At 36.6% G+C, this 22,114-nt stretch overlaps 1 protein-coding gene across 1 annotated transcript in view; it reads left to right on the top strand.

Annotated features, from left to right (window-relative positions):
* Nucleotides 1-21,830, top strand: part of SLC30A4 (solute carrier family 30 member 4) — a 30,225-nt gene extending 8,395 nt beyond the window's left edge. The window contains exons 4-8 of the mRNA XM_080807886.1: nucleotides 12,223-12,376; nucleotides 14,116-14,314; nucleotides 15,029-15,134; nucleotides 15,928-16,062; nucleotides 17,224-21,830. Coding sequence (XP_080664012.1) covers nucleotides 12,223-12,376; nucleotides 14,116-14,314; nucleotides 15,029-15,134; nucleotides 15,928-16,062; nucleotides 17,224-17,378 — 749 coding nt within the window. The 3' untranslated portion in view covers nucleotides 17,379-21,830. The remainder of the gene's footprint in view (nucleotides 1-12,222; nucleotides 12,377-14,115; nucleotides 14,315-15,028; nucleotides 15,135-15,927; nucleotides 16,063-17,223) is intronic.
* Nucleotides 21,831-22,114: the final 284 nt, after the last annotated feature.

Genomic DNA, 22,114 nt, shown 5'->3' with positions numbered 1-22,114 from the left:
TACCTAATAATACAGTAATCACTAACTGTTGTTCCCTATTTCCTAAAGATGTTAACAGAAAAAAGTTTACCTTATAGTTTATTCAACTAGGCAAAACCACATGGGTTTATGCTAATGTGTATTAGCTTCTTTCTCCACACTTCGGGTATTCCAACCAAAGCTACATAGCCCAGATCTTAAGCAGTACTATATGTTTCACATATACTGTGTGGCTAACCTTCATTGCTGCCATTGTATCATCATAATTCTGTAAATGCTGATAAGGATTCTTTGCTTGACCAAAGTTTAGTCAGGAAACTAAACCTCCCGAGCCCATCTGTGCACTTCCTTAAATAATCCTGTTTTAGCAAGAACCCTGCTAAGTCAGTTGAACAGAACCCCCACTCTCAGTATCTGGTAGGTTATCTCACAGGTGATATCTCATTGCACTGGCCTGTCTCTAGTGAAAATTCTCTTAGGTCAGTTTAGCCAGAATCCCCCTCAACCCTTTTGTTTCCTCTTAGTAATTTTCCATCCACTGACTTGCCCATAGAGTATTCAGAGCTGAACCCAATCTCTCCCCACGCACTGCAGAGTTCTATTGCACTGGTCCTGTACCTTTCTTCGTAGCTTCCCCTCTTGAATAAAGTCTTCTTTACCATGTGTTGACAAGTGTCATTAATTTTTTTCTTTAACAATGTACATGTTTTTATTTTCCTATTTTGAATAAATATTAATATTTGAGAGGTTAAAATCATACACTGTTATCCATACAACTCTTTCTCTGTTACTGTGTTTTTAGATTTTTTTTTACTTAAAAATATGTATGAAACAATTTACTTGAACTAGTATGTGAAATGCCGTATGTCCAGATGTCATTTGCTTAGAATCCAGAAGTTGACATTTAGGTAGCTTTAGTAAAACCTGTCTTAAAGATCCAGAATTAACTTGCAGTTTGATTTTGTAGAGACACTGACCTTCTTGGCTAATATATCAGTAAGTTCCTCCCCTTCTTGGTTACTTTTTAGCCTCATCATAACTCAGCATCTAGGTCTTCTAAAATTTAGTCACTGGGCCTTCTATGTAAAACTCCATTGTGCCTGAAAGGCTATATCTCAAGTAGCTATCCAGATCATCAGATTGGGACATTCTCTGGCACCCCACCTTCAGCACACTCAGCTGCTTGCTGTACCAGAGAGCTAATGCCCTGAGGTGTGTCTGTGATTTTTTCCCACTTCACAGTGCACCCACTGCTTACCAACATACTGTACAGTCATTTCTTACCTGATTGCGTTGGGCTTTTTGAACAAATTCAAGATTACTTTCAAACTTTAATTTCTTGTGATTTAAACACCTTCAGTTTAAGATCTAACACTCAAACATAGCATCGACGAATGGGGGTTTTACCTTCCACCACTGTTTGAAAGAGTGTGTTTCATTTTATCCTGCAGCTCTTAACCTTTTAGGTTATAGGCCCCTTGGACCACTAATGAAAGTAGTAGAATTCTCCCCCCCCACCAAAGAAACATTCAATAACAGAACATAGAAAGTCCTACATATAATAAGAACACATAATCATGAAAATCCTATTAAATATCAAAGAAATACTTTATCTAGTCATTTCATTTCTTCATACACAACAAGCACTGTGAAAAGGGAGAAAATAGGACTGACTGTTCCTGTTTATCTCTGCAAGTTTCTGTAGAAAGTCAAATATTCCTTTTTCCTTAGAATTACAAAGTTTACAATTATGGATTAGATACCAGCATTTGACTCATCTCTTCTGAGAGTTCATTCAAATAAAAACAGCAGAGAGAAGCAAGTCACCAATAAACATCTTTCTGGAAGTTAGAAGATAGATGGGAGGGCGCTGAAGGAAGAAACAAGCCAGGAAGCTGCAGCCCAGTGCACACTGAGCCAGGTGCTGCGGCAACCCCACACTTCTCCATAGAAGACTCAGGGACAGAGATGAGCAATAGTGAGAACTGGGGCTGAAAACAGGGACAGTTAATTGAATGACTATAAGTAGGAAACCGCTCACATTTGTCCACTCTGTTCCTACCTTCCTATCCCCACTCAGGTAGCCTGCATTTTCCCCCATGCAAAATACCATACAGTTCTTGAAAGATCTTGAACAAAATGTCTGGCGACAGCTGAGGCTTGTAGTGTAGAAGTTGATGTTCCAAAATAAGTCTTTTTCATATTAGAATTCAGGGTTCTGCACCTGTAATGTGTGGTTCCCCTTCTCCAAAGTAATACTTTTGTACCATTACCAAAGTAATACATTTTAGTCTGCCCTGCCTTGCACCCCTTATTAGTAACCATTTTAATTAGTTTATGGCTTATCCTTCCAGCATTTCCTTTTTGCAAAGAACCGTTTCCCTGTCCTTCTGCCCTAAATGTAAATGGACAACCAACAACCTTTAAGCAATAAGAAAAACAGAAAAATTAGTCCTAGAGGAAAGAGAGGTGACTTTAGAAGCAGAAGCAAATGTTTTAAATCATCTTATTAATATACTCAGAATAATAAGACAGTAAAATATTTTGAAAAAGAAGCATATAAGAAAAAGGTCTTTGAAATGTTACTGCTAAAATTTAAAAAAAAATTCAGTACACTGACTAGAAAATATAATCGAAGTCTTAGGATATATAGAACAAAAAGATAAAAACAGGGGGAAAAGTTTAAAACTTTTATAAAAGAACAATTTAGGAGGTCCAAAGATTGTGCTTATTAAGAACCTCAGGGAAATGTTAAAAAAATAAATAAAAGGGAGTGACTGTGTATAGGCTTCCCGTTGATGTGATGAGCATGTTCTGGAATTAGAGGTGATTGTGGCGTAACCTTGTGCACTGAAACCCACTCATCGGTGGTGCACTTAAAAATTGTTAAACTGGTAAATTTTATGTGGGTGAATTTTATCTAAATTTTTAAAAATTATCTTGAAAAGGAAAAGAGTTACTAAGATACAGGTAGGTATTTCCCAAAGCTAGGGAGGGACTCAAACCTTTACACTAGAAGGGCCTTATGGGATCTTCATTTTCTTCTTTGTATTGCAAAATTTTATGAGGATTTTGCAGATACAGAACTTACTTCACTTATTCTTCTCTTTGGGGAGTATTAGAGAGACAGCAAGGATATGTAGAATTGAATAAAGCTGTAAACCACAGCAGGGGCTGTCTTGTGTTCCACAGAATATACTGCTCCATGAGTATTCTTTTCAAGCTCTGTGAACCTGTAATACCAAGACTTGGGGATTCAGGTCCTAAAAAACACTGCAGAAAGAATCCCCCTAAGAAACTTATGGTGTTACTGTTGTTGAATTTTGTTTTGACATTGTGGGTTGTTGGGGGGAGGTTAGGACAGGAGTTAATTTTTTTCTTTGTTGATCTGTTTTGTAAATATGTAAAACTTATGTTGCAAGAATAAAAAATGAGTTATTAAAAGAAAGGATTTACTCAGAGAAGCTTTATTTTCATTTTGACCCCTCCAACCCATCCTCTAACCCCATTCCTTATTAGTAATGATTTTTAACTTGTTTCTGGCCTATCCTTCCAGCATTTCCTTTTGAAAGTATAAGTGAATATATATATACATATACATATACATACACACACACACACACACACACACACACACACACACATATACTGTACTACCTTACCTTATCCCATCCCCTGCCACCCTGTCTTATGCAAAAGGCAGCATACTGTATACCCAGTTCTTGACCTGGAAGTGTGTGTCTGTGGATGATAGATAATAGTTGTACCATTCCTTAAATTTATTTCCTTTTTGTTTGCTTCTAACAGTTTATACATGCCTAATAGCATTTATCACATTTTATAGCTATTTTTATGAAATCGTATCTTGTTCTAGACCATGAATGAAGTAGGGATGGAAACAGATAATATTAAATAAACTTTTTATGTCTGGCAGTAATAAGTGCACGATATGAGATTATTAGCTGAATTGTTGCTTATTCAGGCTGAGTAAATAAATAATAATATTATTATTCTGAGTAAATAAGGACATGAAAACTGTGAAGCAGATCATTTAATATAGCTCAAGAACCTCCAATCACTTGTGTTTAGGGTAAATTAAACCAGTTTCCAAACTAGGCATAGGGATATTTTTGAAATTTGAGGACTAAAATATCTGGGACTTGAGAACATTTATCTGTAGTCCTGAAACTGTGATCATATTCACAAACTACACTATAAAAAGTTATTTGATTCATAACATAATGGGGTGGAACAGCCAGTCTTCTCAGTCCCTTTGACTAAGTAAGAAATTAGTCAGGAGAGTGTTTCCCCCAGATGTCAGTCAGGAGCAGTCCTATTTGTTTTGGTACTTTCCACTTTTAAAGTTTTGGGAATAAGTTGTCTTCGGTTCAGATCTGAGATCTGCAGTTTTACTAGCTATATGACCTTATAGAGATGACTTAATCTAAGTACAAGGTTTTGGGGGGTTTTTTGGTAAAATATGAATGATAATACTTGCATTGCAGAATTGTAAAGAATACGTAATGTGGTAAGGTCTAAGTACCTGACCTGGTAGACCTGGCCCATAATGAATTCTCAATAAAAGTTAGTTCCAAAATAAATAAATAAAATCTTTAAAAAAAAAAAAAGTTAGTTCCAATCTTGTTTTCCTTCCCTCTTCTGCCTGCCAGTATGTCACTCTGCCCACACTTTTCGCATCTCTCAGATGCTACATACCCCAAAATTATATGTCTTCCCTCTCCGCTAATCAGAATTCTTCTCTGAGCATAACCGTCTCAGCTAGGTAGTGGGAGAAAAGTAAGGTGATTCACCCTGATGATTAAGCAGCAGTTTTTAGAGCTGTGCTTTTTAGCTCAGGTCTTTGGTAATATATGTTTTTAAGATTTACTTATTTATTCCAGAGAGATAAAGGGGGGAGGTGCAAAAGGAGAGGGAACCTCAAGCAGACTCCCCACTGCGTGTGGAGCCCCACATGGGGCTCAATCTCTCCATCTGAGCCAAAATCCAAAGCTGGACGCTTAAGCTACTGAGCCACCCAGGTGCCCCTTTGGTAACTTTTTGGAAATGTGACTAAATTTATTTTAGCACAAATCATTTAGTGAAGGTGAGAAAGGTGGTTTTAGATTTGAAGGGAGGACCAAATAGCTGCCCCAGGAGTCTGTTCCATTCTGGTAGTACATTCCTTTCCTTCACGTGAACTCACAGATTGTGTAAAGTCATTCAGTTTTTCCTTTTCTTTATTAAGTGGCAGCTCTTTTGTGGGAAAAGAGAGAACAGGCTAGAAACCATATATGAGCTATTTTTAAGTGCCTCGATTTGACTGTGGGTATGTCCTCTTACCCTGGAAGTTAATAAAACTTAGAACTTAATGAAACACACTGTAGCAGAAATCCCACAGATCCTTAGGAGGAACAGCACTATTTCCCAGACAAAGGGGAATTGCTATTCGAAAGACAACAGTACAATCCCCTTGCTTTCTACTTTTATTCTTCTCTGTAGATTATGAGCTTAATTGACTTTTATTTATAAGGCTTTTCTTCCAGTTCTTGGGCTGAAGAAGCTTCAAGGATTAGATAAAGATAGAGATCATGTAAATGGACTTAGTAAGAGTTGTTTGTATTTGAAATAAAAAAGCAGGATTTGATTTGGTAATGCAAATCATCAGCCTAGGTTAATGAAGTGACAGTGCAGGAGTCTTTTGTAATAAGCAGAGTGTAGTTCCACTTAGCAAAGACCTTGGCAGACATGGCTAGATGATGGTTCTACTCCTGTAGGTATACAGTTATAAAGCTAAATCTGTGTCATTTGCTATTTCATTCCCTGTTGCTAAAGGAGCAGAAAGTATTCAGCTAAAAATTCTCTTTTCCCCATACATGCAGCCATGGTTAGTCATTCATTTCTTTTTTTAAGATTTTATTTATTTATTTGACAGATAGAGATCACAAGCAGGCAGAGAGAGAGAGGGAAGCAGGCTCCCTGCTGAGCAGAGAGCCCGATGCGGGGCTCGATTCCAGGACCTTGGGATCATGACCTGAGCCGAAGGCAGAGGCTTTAACCCACTGAGCCACCCAGGCGCCCCTAGTCGTTCATTTTAACAATGTCCTCCCACTCCTGACAAGGGTTATGCCAATTAACGATTCACATCTTAGTGAGAATTTGTATCACCTAAACATCTGGAAAAGAATAGATAACCTCCTAGAAACTGGAGTTTTTGCTGAGACAGAAGGAAGACATGAGTGAGGTGGTGCATGTTGGATAGTCAAGAGTCAATTTGAGAGTGCTGGGCATCTTGGGTATGGGGTAGAGGGAGTGGTGAGAAGGTGTTAGAGGGGTGCCTGGATGGCTCAGGCATTAGACTTTTGCCTTTGGCTCAGGTTCATGATCCCAGGGTCCTGGGACCAAGCCCTGCATTGGGCTCCCTGCTCAGTGGGGAATCTGCTTTCGTCTCCCACTCCCCCTGCTTGTATTCCCTCTCTTGCTAAGTTTCTCTCTGTCAAGTAAATAGAATCTTTTAAAAAAAATTAAAAAGATTATTTAGAATAGGAACTGAAAGGATCCAAACATGGCAACCTACTGTTGCCACCGGAATACCAGGCTAAACTGCAAAGTCTGCTTTGCAGTCTGCCACCTGGTATTCCGGTGGCAATAGAAGGCCACTAAAAAGTGATGTCTTTAGCCTAAGTGCATGCAGTAGGATTGTCTGTGGCTGAGTTGAAATACAAATATGAATTCAGAAATCCTAGGCAAATCCAGCACAGCCCACTGATTTTCCTTCTCTTTCCTTCCTATCTTTTACTGGAAGTAGGTAGAAAAGAGAAAGAACATAAAAGGAAGTATAGGAGAGAATGTGTCTCCGCTCTCCTTCCCTATTCATTTTTTTAAACCTCTGAAACCTGTTTTTAGATGTTTGCTATAGTTTTTTGAGACAACAGAAAGGCAAGCATTATGGAATTTAAAGGAAATATACTCATTATTGGCATCCTAGCATTAGCAAAGTTAACACTTATGATAGGCCAGTACATTTAGGCAGCACTCATGAAAAACAATATGCTTGGGTTGAGTGTGGTTTATGTAATTGAAGCAAAGTGATACTCATTCACTGAATAGGTGCTCAATAGTTACCTGTTGATTAAAGGAGTAATACTATAGGTTGGGGAGATAGGCAGTAAATATGTACACAAATGCAGTATAATTATAAATTATAGTAAATGCTAGGAAGCAAAGAATAAGGCACTATAATGGAGAGTAACAGGAGGACAGAGAAGGACTCAGTGTTTATCATATGAACCTTGAAAACCTCTAGTTTTGGAAATTTATAGATGTGTTAAAATATGCAATAAACATTTTCCACATTTTCTAGTACTATCAGAACTTGACAGTCATCTGTGTTTTCTCCCATTTGATTTTTTTCTTACCATTTATGAGTCATTTAAACCAAAACTGCCTATTCTCTGTATGTGAAATTCAGGGTATATTTTGGTCTTAATAGATCATTGACCATAAACATGTGTTTATATTTCAGCTGAATTAAAAGACCTAAGTGATGTTATAATAAAAAACATATATTCACTCATCTTACTCCCTCCTCCAGTGCTCCAGTTCAGTCAGATGGAGTGATTTAATTATTTGTGTGTAATGTAGCAAAATATGTTGGAACTACTATAGTAATAGATTTTCTAGAATTTCCATAAAAATCTCTTTCAAGAGTTTTTCATTTATAAATTTCCATTTAGTCAAGTTTATCTAAAGTTACTGGGGTCATAACTTTCATGGAAATCTAGGGTTTCAGTTGTGAAAATTCTGGGTCTTCTATCAAAGATGAAAAATCCATGCTGTCGTGTTCTCCTTTGTGTTGAAAAACTTTTTTGTATGTTATGTGACCAGAGACTAACCCGGAGCAAGAATAAGAAGACTGGAGCAAGTCAGAATTTGGTTGTTGATGGAAAGCTTCCCTCTCTTTTAAATGTTGGGAGGCAAAAACCTTGCCTGTGTTTATCTACATTCTGTCATGTTAAAAAATACTTTGAAAGAGGTGCCTGGGTGCTCAGTTGGTTAAGCATGCAACTCTTGATCTTCAGCTCAGGTCGTGATCTCAGGGTTGTGAGATCAAGCCCCATATCAGGCTCTGCAATGGGTGTGGGTTCTTCTTAAGATTCTCTCCCTCTGTCCCTCCCCGCACCACACCCCCTTCCTTCTTCTCTTAAAATAAAACAAAACCTATGAAAAAAATTGTAAATGCTACTTTGTCCTAATCATGATATTTCACCAGTTTAATTTATTCACAGTGAAAGAGCTTTTATCAAAATAAATGATCATATTACTACTAGGATTTTTAGCTATGTAGTATTATCTGTGCCTTTTACTTCTCAGTTATAAATCTCAGCCCTAAAAATATACATAAGTTTTTTTCTGTTTTTGCATTTATCAGTATTCTAAGACATTTTGACAGGTGATTAGAATAAAAAATAATAGCCGAATGTCTTTGCTTTTCACCAACGGGTTGAGACACGAGTCACATTCCTTATTAATTGCTGGAAAAGGGATATCATTGATATCAGCATCCTAATATGTCATTTTGGCAGTTTCTAGGAATCAGCTGAATTCCATTACTATTAACTGTGGGTAGACATTGGGATCCCTTTTATGCTATTCACATGGGTGAAAACTGGTGTGGAAAACTGCAGGCTGCAGGTGTCTAGTGGGCCTTCTAAGTGTGGGAATCCTCCCTGCCGAGGATCTCTGTTCATGCTTTAGTCTGACTTTCATTTTACTTTATTTTGAAATAAGATAATTTTATTTCATTGGTTTTGCTTTATATGAAAGTTCACTAAGAGGTGATTTTAAGTGTTTAGGAAAATTATCACTAGGATATGGAGTTGCCAGATTTGGGTGTGTGGCCTGGGAGGGCACACACACATTCTTGCAGGACTCCCAATATGTCTGAAATATTGCATGGGACATACTTATACTAAAAAATTATTTATCTGAAATGCAAATTTAACTAGATATCCAGTATTTTATCTGGCATACCTACTGGTGTAAGTTATCATTTATCATCCAAACCAGCACACTTTTGAGAGTTAACTAGGGTTCTTTAAATAATTATGCCAGGACAATGGTATAATTAATAAATTGGGGCTATCCCAGGAAAACTGTAAAGTATTATCAACTTAATTATAGGGAGTTTTGAAAGAATTTTTAATTATTGGTTTTAGATTTTCATAAATAATCACAACTTAAAGACAAAGTTAATGGCATAAACTTATATAGCCATGAATTTTTATAAGTAAAGAGTGTTGCTTTATAATTTTATATTAACAATTTGATTAAGTCATCTTTTTTTTAAAGATTTTATTTATTTCTTTGACAGAGAGAGATCACAAGTAGGCAGAGAGGAAGGCAGAGAGAGAGAGAGGGAAGCAGGCTCCCCGCTGAGCAGAGAACCTGATGCGGAACTGGATCCCAGGACCCTGAGATTATGACCTGAGCTGAAGGCAGAGGCTTAACCCACTGAGCTACCCAGGCGCCCTGATTAAGTCATCTTAAAAACTATCTGACCTCATTGGTAGCTTCAACCTTGACACATGATTAAAGTTCTCTTTTCTGGGAGGGTAGAGGGGAAGAGTTTGAGAAGAAGAATTGGTTGGGTTTTTTTTTTTAAAGTAAATTCTATTCCCAACATAAGGCTTCAACTCACAACCCCCAGATCAAGGGTTGCATGCTAGACAGCTAGGTGCCCCAGAATGGTATTTATTAAATACCAATTTTAAAGAGAAAGTTCTTTTACCTTGTGAGTAAAATGAAGCTACCACTAGTAATGAACTTCACAGTTTAAAAATATTTTATTTTTTTTATATATGGGTACTTTACCATCAGCAGTTATAACTTAAGAGGAGAAATTCCATGCATTTTCTGTCTTGTATTTGGCTTAATTCTTCTCTTCTAACCAATTTACTTATTATTTTTTGGGATTTAGTAAATAACCTATTACTTACATTTAGCTTACCCTTCTTAATTATATAGCCTTTATCATCTCCCCTTGCTCAACCTAAGTAACCTCATTCAGCAAATCCATCCATCAGTATTTGCTACATGACAAGCACTCTGCTGAATGTCACAGTAAGTGTGACGTGGAATGGAACTGGTCCTGTCCTCAAGCTGCTGAGAGTCTGCACTTGATGTGGTAGTTTCTCCACAGCTTTGTGTATTTCAGAGTGTCCTTCCTGGGTTTTAGCCGTATGCATCTTTTGAAGTGGGACGATTAGTATGTCAGAAATAAGTGTATCATGGTTTTGAATAGGAGCTGTATGTTGTCTTATGCCAGCGTTTGTTCTGCTAATGCACAGGATTTTATTGGAGTTTTAGCTACATTAGTGAGATGTATTCAGGAAACAGCTAATAACTGCTAGATAATTTTTTTGTGTTGTAATTTATGCATCAAAATGAAAATGTATCAAAGCTCAATATATTTGAACTGCCTGGAACCTTTGAGCAATAACTTGACTCAGATAGCAGTTTCCCAGATTGTTTTACCTTTAACAAGATTACTGTCTGGTTTTTCTAAAGGAAAAATTTTCTTTAAAAGTATTTTCTTGCTTTTATTATTTTGAGTGTCAATAGTTGTTTTATATTATATATATATATTATATATACTTTATATATAATAAATATATTTTATATTATGTTAATTATTTTAAAATGTAAATATTTTCCATTGTCCTATTGTGTTATCTTGAAAAGATATAAGATTATTCTACTATATACTTAAATGGTAAAAGTTTATATGATATAAAAGCATATATAGTGCAGTCATCCCTGTCTCCCAGTCACCCATTTTCTTCATAACCAGTTTTTTATCAGCATTTTGTATATCCTTTCAGAGATTGCATGTACAGATATCATATATATATAATATATATATATCTATATATATACTCTTTTTTCTTTTCACATATAGCAACATGCCATACACACTTTGCTTTTTTCACATAACACTGTATCTTGGAGATTACTCCTTATCAGAACATAAAAAGCTATATCCTCTTTTTAACAGCTGCATAGTATTCTGTGTTATAGGGCCCCTACTAATCACTTTTTATTGTTTTCAGTTGTTTGCTGTTTTATACAGTGCTTGATGAATAGCTTCATAACATACCTCATTTTGTACATATGCAGCTCAGTTAGCATGAATGTGTGTATCATTCCAAGAAGAATTGCTGGGTCAAAGTGCATTCATGAATACTTATATGACTTGTTTTTCTTTAGTCTAAAGGTAATATGTGTTTGTGGTAAAACTTAAAACATTTCAAACATTACTGAAAAGAATAAAATGAAAACTAAGTTTCCAAAGCTCTCGTCCCACTTCCTAGATGTAACACTTTCTTGTCTTGTGATTATCAATTTGCCTGATTTTTTTCCCAACGTAAATGGCTTTATGATATTTTACTATATGGATATATCATATTTTATCCATTAAGTTCATCATTGGTGGACATTTAAGATGTCTCTAGATATTTTTTGATAATAGTGAATTTACAGTGAAAAACCTTATAGGTATATCTTTGCATATATATCATGAGTTCTATTGAATAGATTCCTAGAATCAAGGAACACATGCATTTAAATTTTTGATTCATTTTACTAACTGCTCTCCAAAAAGATAGTTCCATGTGACATTTCCACCATTATATCCTTGCTAACTATAGCTGTTAACAAACTTTTGAATATTTACCAATTTAGTAAGGGACAAAGAATAATCATACTCTTATTTGAATTTCTTGTATTGTGATTAATTTTGATAAATTGGTTGTTTCTGTTAATTTTCTGTATATTAGTATTTGTGTCCTTTATCCATTTTTGTTATGGGTTCTTCACTTTATTGTTAATTTGTAAGTGTACTCTTTTACTGGGAAATTAGTCTGTGAGCATGTATGTTACCAATATTTTTTTTTTTAGTTTTTCATTTTTTACCATGTCTGTTTTACCATAGTCTGTTAAATATACACAGTTTGACCCTAAAGAGATGAGGAGGAAGGTGCAGAGTGGTGAGAATGAATTAGTGGAGAATCCAGAGCAAACTACTCAACACTTTTTAAATAAAGAAAATAACATGAAAGAAATAATACAGTGTTTTTAATCTCTTCGGAGGAAAGATATAAATAAAAGATTGTACAATATTTAGTTTGTATGGAGTGTAATAACCATGCTACAGATATATTTGTTGTTTATATTTTTCCCCTCCAGAGGTTTTATCAGCTATGATTAGTGTGCTATTGGTGTATGTACTTATGGGATTCCTCCTATATGAAGCTGTCCAAAGAACTATCCATATGAAATATGAAATAAATGGAGATATAATGCTCATCACTGCAGCGGTTGGAGTTGCTGTTAATGTAATGTAAGCTTTATTTTAAAGAAAAATATAAAAGCTTTATTTTTTAGAATAGTTTTAGGTTCACAGCAAAACTGAGTAGAAGGTGCAGAGATTTCCTGTATACCTGCTGCCTTTACACATGCATAGCCTCCCCCATTATGAATGTCCTCCCTCAGAGTGGTATGTTTGTTACAGTGGATGAACCAGCATTAACACATTACCCCACAGTATCCCTAGTTTACATTTGGGTCCATTCTCTTGGTGTTGTATATTCTGTGGGTTTGGACAATTTTATGATGATATGTATGTACCATTATGGTATCATATACTGTATATTGTTGTCAATTAATATTTAATTAATTTTTAATAAATTAATATTTTTAAGTTCTATGAACTTAGAGACTATTGTACATGCATTCACTAATGTGCAGTGGTATCTTTATGTATCTTAAAATTATATGGTATGTTAATTTTTCTTATATTAGTAAAACATTGATGGAATTCTAAATTCCTCATTAGTTTGCTCAGTTATACTGAAGTTTGACAAATAATTTGGAATTTAAGTGGGACAAAGTTTTTTTTCTTTTATTATAATTAACAAGACTTTTTTATTTTATTTTATTTTATTTTTTAAGATTTTATTTATTTATTTGACAGACAGAAATCACAAGTAGGAAGAGAGGCAGGTAGAGAGAGAGGGGGAAGCAGGCTCCCTGCTGAGCAGAGAGCCCGATGCAGGGCTCCATCCCAGGACTCTGGGATCATGACCTGAGCCGACGGCAGAGGCTTTAACCCACGGAGCCACCCAGGCGCCCCCCTGTGTGCCTTTCTAACTCATACCTTAGCATTCTTGCTCAGTTTATTTATTTTTAAAAATTATTTATTTATTTATTTGTCAGAGAGAGAAAGAGAGCGCACACAAGCAGGGAGAACAGCAGGTAGAGGCGAGAGCAAGCTCCCTGCTGAACAAGGAGCCCTATGTGGGACTCAATCCCAGGACCCTGGGATCATGACCTGAGCCAAAGGCATATGCTTAACAGACTGAGCCACCCAGGCGTCCCTTTTTAATCACTTTAGTCTAGCCACAATGGCTGTCCTGCTTTTTTGAAACACACAGAGCACATTTTCATCTAAGAGCCTTTGCTCTGGTATTCCTTCTGCCTAGAGCACCACCACATGCTGCTTCCTGACTTGATCCAAGTCTCTGCTCAGAAGGAATCTCAGGCCTCTGACAGACCACACTCCCCCAGCCCTCTCCATCCCCTCGCAGCGCTTTACTTCCCTTCAAAACATTTGCATCGCCTGGCAGTATATTATGTATTTATCTGTTTACTTCTCTGCCTTCTCTACTGGAACATAAGCTCCATGGGAATAGGAATATGTCTGTCTTATTCACTGGTTTTTGTTTTTTTAAGATTTTGTTTATTTATTTGACAGAGATCACAAGTAGGCAGAGAGGCAGGCAGAGAGGGGGGTGGGAAGCAGACTCCCTGCTGAGCAGAGAGCCCAGTGTGGGGCTCAGTCCCAGGACCCTGAGATAATGACCTGAGTCAAAGGCTGAGACTTAACCCACCAAGCCACCCAGGTGCCCCTTATTCACTTTTTTGATGCCAATACTTAGAACGGTACCTAATACATAATAGGTGCTCATATATATATTAAACGAATGAGTTCCTTGTTGCCTCATTAGTGTCTGATTTGTAACAAATCCTTTTATCAACAATACTAGGAAGAATAATAATGTTTTCTTGTATTTTTGACAGAATGGGGTTTCTGTTGAACCAGTCTGGTCACCACTCCCATTCCCACTCCCTGCCTTCAAATTCTCCTACCACAGGTTCTGTGTGTAGACACAACCATGGGCAGGACAGCCTGGCAGTGAGAGCTGCATTTGTACATGCCTTGGGGGATTTGGTACAGAGTGTTGGTGTACTAATAGCTGCATACATCATAAGATTCAAGGTAATATGATTGCTATTTTTTCTATTTTAAATTATATTTAATTTCAATATTAAGAATATTAACGCAATTGTCTTTTATCAGTATACTGGATACCAAAGCCAGTCTTACTCATTTTGCATTTAGGTAGGCTTAATTGAGCCATCAGTATAGCTCTTTTGCTAGCACTAAACACAATAGTATCATTTTACAGAGTAGCTTGTCTGTAGCTGGCTTCCGGACTGCCTTCACTGGAGAACTCAGTTTTAAGCCATGTCACTGAACTGCTAGGTACTGGAATGAACGCTGGACTAGAAATCCAGAGACTGGGGTTCTAGTCTTGGCTCTGCTGTTAATGCTTTGACTTTGAGCAAGTCCCTCCTCCTTTGTAGGAGAGGCTTAGACCAGATATGTGGCTGCTTAAAGTCCTTCCAGCTCTGATATTCTACGGTTCTGGGTGGAAGATTTAGAGAAGGCACAGAGGAAAACCATAGAACAAATGATTAAACTTCTGGAAATAGGTCTTAGAAGGAAAGGCAAAAAAAAAAATTTTTTTTTTTAAAGAATCTAGGAAAGAGTGAAGATGTTTTTCAATTGCAGTATTCAAAAATAAAAGTACTCTTTAGTCCTGGTATAGAAGGCTAAAGAACAGGGCACAGAGTATGGCTTGTTTTGCTTTACAGTCTGTTTTACGTTGGTCTATATTTAATCACACAATTTTGGTCTGTTACCTTTCAGCCAGAATACAAGATTGCTGATCCCATCTGTACATACGTGTTTTCATTACTTGTGGCTTTTACAACATTTCGTATCATATGGGACACAATAGTTATAATACTAGAAGGTAAGATCTCACTTTCATATCCCCAGTGTGGGTTTCTTACCTCCCTTAATCAGATTGGGGGTGGGGGGCATTCTAGAGTAAGAGTCATGTCTTTTCCTTTCTCTTTACTGATGCTTGTTAGGCTACAGTTAAACCACTTCATGTGTATATAACATATAAGAATTGATGTACTCTTCCCTCTGTTACCCATTTGATCCTTACAATAGCTGAGAGAGGTAGGTAAGGTGGACATTATGCCCACTTACCAATGAGGAAATTGAGCTTCAGAGGGGTTATATAACTTGCTTACTTAAGGTAATGCTGCTAATAAACTGTGGAGTGAGGACAGAAATACAACTCTTGATTCTTGGCATAATTATGTTTAGTGGTTTATTCATTCTTCAATTCCCATTTAACTTGCTACTTTGTTATATTTTCAACATTCCTACTTACTGATCCTATGACTGAGTGTGTAAGTTCTCAACACCAGGTTCATCATCATTGGATATTCCCTTCCCCCCCCTTTTTTTTTTGTGTATCCTAGCTTATTTGTTAAAGGAAGTATTCAGATTTGATATTTCTTTTTAGCGAGAATGAACATTCTAAAAATTATTAACCTCTTATACATATCTTGCTTTATGTGTGCATGGTTTATCTTAAGGTATTATCTTAAGGTATTTAAAGTGTCCATTTAAAGTGAATTTGGTAAAGCCATTTGGTTTCTTTGGGGGAAAACAAAAAGTTCTATCAGTAATGTATAACTTTCTTCCCCAAAATAAACTTTACTTATAAATGATATATTCTGAACTAATAGGTGTACCAAGCCATTTGAATATAGACTATATCAAAGAAGCCTTGATGAAAATAGAAGATGTATATTCCGTGGAAGATTTAAATATCTGGTCTCTCACTTCAGGAAAACCGACTGCCATAGTACACATACAGCTAAGTATGTTGCTGACAGTAAATGCTGGGGTTGATGGACTTTAGTATTAAACATCTGTGCTTATAATTAAGTAGGAGGACTTTTCTGCTGTAAAGATTTGCTTTAAGGGGAGGGACCAGGCTTTTCAAAAGGTGAGTGACAGATCAGTAACAACAGCAGAGCAATAATTTTTGATCTCTAAGATGAGACTTTTTTTTTTTTTTAAGATTTTATTTGAGAGAGAGAGAGAGAGAGAGAATGCACAGAGGGGCAGAGGAAGAGGGAGACTGCTGAGCAGGGAGCCTGGGAACATGATCTGAGCCAAAGGCAGACACTTAACCAACTGAGCCACCCAGTCACCCCTAAAATGAGACATTACAAATTGATTTTTGCGTTCAGATTAAGGCATGAAGAATATTTACCATGCTTTTTCTACAGAAGAAAACCTGTTTTTATTTCTTAAAGTCATTTCACAGATTGATGCTTTTTATTTATTAAAGTGATATGCAAGGGCGCCTGGGTGGCTCAGTGGGTTAAAGCCTCTGCCTTTGGCTCAGGCCATGATCCCAGGGTCCTGGGATCGAGCCCCGCATCGGGCTCTCTGCTCAGCAGGGAGCCTGCTTCCTCCTCTCTCTCTGCCTGCCTCTCTGCCTACTTGTGATCTCTGTCTGTCAAGTAAATAAATAAAAAAATCTTTAAAAAAAAAAGATAAAGTAGTGTGCATATGGGTTTATTTATTTTTTTTAAAGGCAAAAGACGGGGTGCCTGGGTGGCTCAGTGGGTTAAAGCCTCTGCCTTCAGCTTGGGTCATGATCCCAGGTTCCTGGGATCGAGCCCCGTGTCGGGCTCTCTGCTCAGCGGGAAGCCTGCTTCCCTTCCTCTCTCTCTGCCTACTTGTGATCTCTGTCTGTCAAATGAATAGATAAAAATCTTTAAAAAAAAAAAAAAGGCAAAAGACTTAATTGATGTCTAGTATTCTTTCTCTACCTGCTAGTGGACTGGAGGGATTGAAATATGAGAAGGCATCCTGGCTTTGGAGACTGGTGTATTTCTCTAACAGAGTAGCTTCAAGAGGGGAGAAGTCAAACTAATAAAAATAGGTTCACTGTATGCTGAGTTTGTTATTCCCCTATGTCATTGTAACTATGTACAATGAGTAGTAATGGTATTTTCTTGACATTGCAGTTCCTGGAAGTTCATCTAAATGGGAGGAAGTACAGTCCAAAGCAAAGCATGTATTATTGAACACATTTGGCATGTATAAATGTACTATTCAGCTTCAGAGTTACAGGCAAGAAGTGGACAGAACTTGTGCCCATTGTCAGAGTTCCAGTCCTTAACTTTATACGTTTTCGGGACTACTGCCTTATTTATCCTGCAGTCACAGACCTGAGAGCAATAAATGCGCACACCTGAATGAGACAATGGAATCCCTGCCAGCTGTGTCCATATCAAGCACGGGTCTCTCAGAACAATCACTCCAGCCAGACAGTGCTAATTTCTGTTTAATGGTAAAATGAGACTTCACCCTGACTTTCAGAGGAAGATGTTTCCAACACTATTTACAGAATAAGATGTGACTCTACAGATACCTCAAAGAAGACAATCCAAGACCACACTTCATTAATTATGACAGAGTACATGTCTTAAAGGAAGCATCAAGAATTCAGTATTTGCATTTAAAAATCCTTTTTAAAGACCATTTTTTATCAAGCCAGTGCTGGAAAACTGAATTTTTTTTATTATGTAATCTTGACATCCAGCTTCTGGAATTTGACACCCGGCTCTCTTTTTACAGAAATTATTTCTCAGCAGATTTCAGAAAGTACTAGACATTATCCAGAGAGTGGAATAAGCATGTATTCCCATGTTTCAGAAATGTTTTATTTCACAAATAACAATGTTATTATTATAGTTATACTTTATAAACAGTTTTTGCCAGATGTTATGGGGTTTTGCATCTCAAAGTTAACATTTTGGGTTATTTGTAATCTTGATCAGAACCAAATCTTTACATATTGTGATCACTGTCATGAGGATTATTTAGGAAATATTTTCAGTACTATTCTGAATGGCAGAAGTTCATCTTAAATTCTAGTTATGATATGATCATGTAAAACAAAATACAGGAGTAAGGATGGAGTGTGGAATGTCAGATTTAAGTCTTCCTGAAGTCACTTTTATTGTTCATGGAATTATCTTTACTTAAGACTAGGAGGAGACTGCAAAATGTGAACAGTGATCCTCTGCAAAATGAGAACAGTGATCCTCTGTCCTTTCAAGAACTGAAAGTTTGCTTGGTACCTTGCTTCTGGCCTCCTTATCAGTTAGTCAGTTTGTGCCCTTTCAGGGTAAAACTCTGGAGGACTAAGGGTCAGTTTGTGATGCCCATCTTTCACATGTGTATTAACCACATTCCTTCAGAGAGATTTTTGTTTGATTATATGAGTTAGGGATTCTCCAGGGACTCCAGAAACCCTAAGATATAATTTTGAGGTTTTCCAATAATACCATAGCAGAAATGCCCAAAGAGATAGGGAGAAGACATTATTCTGAGAAAAAAAAGAAGAAGAAAGAAGAAAAAAGTCAAGGGTTTTTGACCTAGTGTTTGTGTTTTCTTAAAGCACAGGAATAGGGTTGGACATTCAGTCTGTGGTATGGGGAGGTTAAACATGATACTTTCCAACGGAATGCAACCTAATTGGTAACAGTTGTGTTAAAGAGGCAGCTGTGAATATTCACGTTCCATTTTGCAACTGTTGGTTTTGAAATTATCTTTACGCACTTTAGGAGTCCATTTTCACAGGGACAGTTTCTTAACCAAGAATGGCTGTGGCTCTTGGGGTTCTCAGAGATCCAAGAGTAGTGTACAGTGTAGGACAGACAGGTTGTGAATTGAAAGCCGACGTAAACATGCTGATGACTTACAATATCAAAGAAGGATAGGAAACAGATTTCATCTTTCTACCAAGTACCTCACTATAAGTAAACCGAAGATAAAACCTGAATTTACCTAAGAGAGGATTATGAGTTGATGGTATCCCCCCAAAAAGGGCTGAGGAGGTATAATTGTATCTAATAAAACCCAGTAAATGTTTATTGAATTGAATTTAAAATTAACTTTAGGGGATTCTTACTGTGAATCCATTTAAAATAATGATTTGAATTTTTCAAAATTCGGGTGGTATGTAAACTGTTTAAATACAAATTCTCATAATAGGGAAGGCAAATAAGAATAAATGAGAAGCACTTCAATGGACATCTGGGCATTTATGGACTTTGGGGTACCTAGCACAAGAAAGGAAAAGAATAATCATTATAGGCTAATGGATTTTCACATATTGGTAGTTGTTTCTTACGTCTACTGAGCTTGTTTCTTGTAAACTTCCCTTTGTCTTGAGTAGGCATATCTTACGTTTCATATCGACCTGTCCTTGAAAATTTACTTGATAAAACAGTCTAAAATCCACTTGAGGACTGAAAAGGAGCCTTACGTAAAATGCAAGAAACACTGAAAACTTATGTAAATCTTAATGATTGTGCTCTATTTAAAGTGAGGTACACATGAAGTTTCCTCTTTGTCTTTTGTGACAAGGATTACAGATTTTGTATTTGAGGTCTGTGGGACTGAGAATTGATAGATTTCACTTTTTATTAACTTGACAAAACCCACAAAGGAGGATGTGAATTTAGCAGGTACGACCAGGGGACCATGGTCTGCCTCTGATAAGGAGCCTTGTGTCTGTCCCTCACCTGTTGAGCTGCAACCCTGAGTTACACCCCCAGCCAGCCCTCACAGGAAGAGTTCTCCACCGTCCTGTGACAAGCGGTGGGGATTTGTGGATAAACACCTAGTGTGGTTAATTTTGCAGTGGGCAGTTCTTCAGTGTGATCTATTTTAATTAACATTTCCAAATAATCAGAGTTAACTTGTGTACATAAAACCTGTGTTTCACAACTCTGGCCAGAGGTAGCATTTTGATTTTAGGGAAAAACCTATTTTTCATTAACGACCATGCTGCCTTAGAAATCTCATGTGAGGAAGAGGGTTGAGTAAAGTATCTTTCAGAGGGCTTTGAAGTGCCGAACCACAAGCAAATGGAATTTGCACATACACTTTCCATTAGCTGTGCCTCGTGTAATGTGAGCCCAGATTTTCGCAGCTCTCAGCTCCCATCAGTATTGTTTGCCAAATCACAGGAGCTCCTGTTTTACTGTTTTCCTTACAAATTTTGGTACTTTATTTACATTTTCTAAAATAAATTTTCCTGCTCTTAAAAGTCTCAGTATTCTGGTTCTGTCTCTTGAACCCAGGTGTCCTCACTGACAGTGTTTGTCTTTTCAGTAGAATTTTCCCAGACTAGACACAGGCAGGATTAGATACATGAGCTTCCCTTTCATTTTAATGTGAGGAAAACCATCTTTCAGAAACAAAGTACCACTTATAAATGTATTTCTGGGTGAGGAAGAATGCTTTTTTTTCAACGCTGCTTGTTCCTGATCCAGATTTCTCTGCACACTGAATTTTAAAGAATAAGTATGATAGAAATAGGCTATACTATAATCATGAGTGAAGATCATTTCTAGTAAGACGACTCTGGGTCTTGTTTCTCAAACAACTATTCTCATTACTTTTGAAGATAGTCATTCATTTCTGAAACAAGCACAATTAGCTAAATTCATTTTCTTTTTTCTTTTTTTTATTTTTAATAGCCCAGTGCAGGGTTTAACTCACGACCTTGAGATCAAGAGTCAGTTGCTTAACTGACTGAGCCCCCTGGGTGCCCTAAATTAATTTTCTTTTTATGAATTTATATAAATTGGCTCACCATAATGAATAGTGTGTTCTTACAGAATTTGAGCCCCTTTGGGATAAGGTTTTAGGCAATTCTGCTGTTGACTCTACCTATAGTAAATTTAAAGTTATAGAATATGTTAATAGATACAAGACTAGTTCATTTGGCTCAGTTTGTCTTTGAATCAAGCTCAGCTCATGAGCCAGTTGGGTATTAGTCACAAATGAATAATGACATCTTGCTGTGTGCTGTGTTGAGGGGAGATGAGTCTCAATTCCAAATGATTAAGTTTTATTTCTAACTACAGATCTGCCCTGTGAATCTTGCCAGACAGGGCATGAGATTTATTTTACAGCTCACCAATCAGGGGTATTTTTGCGATGTTGGCAGGAACGTGCAAATTAGAAGAAATTGTCATGGGGGAATTCCTCAGTATTGAATTGTATATGCGCATTCAGGCATCCTGTAATTGATTTCTCGCTTACAAAGGGTTTACGCTGTTCTAATCATATTGTAAGGACCAACAAACATTTTCTGATTTTTGTAAGACTGGAAAACATTTATGGAGACTTTCCCAATTAAATCTATGACAGTGTCAATTTATAATAATGTAATTAAGTATATTCTGATGTAACTGCAACACAAAATTGAAATGGCCAGTAGTATGTCAGCTTTGCACCTGGAAGATACTGTATATTTGGAAAGCTTTTGCTTCTCTAAAAAAATATATATGTTATTAAGTAAGCCATATCACAGTTTAAGAAATTGTATATAATTTTCCATTTACCCTTTCAGAAACCAGGTATTTTGCATATGATTGATTTTGGGAAGATTTTGAAGCTGGGATTTGCCCATGTAATTTAAGATCAAAGTATAGTATATGTATATGTACTGTATTTGCAATTTTCAAATTGTAATTTCCTATACATTTATTAAATAAAGTATTGTTTTGCCGTGTGGTTTATTAAAAAATGAAAATAAACAATCCCCCTTAAATCTCTGGGTTTTTTTTTCCATTGATTAAGTAGTAGTAGGCCTTAAAACACAATAATAATCTTTAAAAGCATTAGAAAGTGAATTATAACCTAACTAGTTTTACCAACTCCGATGGCAATGCCCTCTTAGACGTTTAAGAAATAAACCTGAAAAAAACCTTCCCGATAAGGAGAAAAAGATATTAAAAGAATCTGTAACTTTTTCTATCTGTCACTTTTTTTTTTTTTAAGATTTTATTTATTTATTTGACAGAGAGATCACAAGTAGGCAGAGAGGCAGGCTGA

The sequence above is a fragment of the Martes martes genome, assembly GCF_963455335.1.
Source record: "Martes martes genome assembly, chromosome: 7".
In the NCBI taxonomy this organism is placed as follows: Eukaryota; Metazoa; Chordata; class Mammalia; order Carnivora; family Mustelidae; genus Martes; species Martes martes.
The sequence above is the reverse complement of the archived record's forward strand: the minus strand, read 5'-3'. Positions and strand labels throughout refer to the sequence as shown.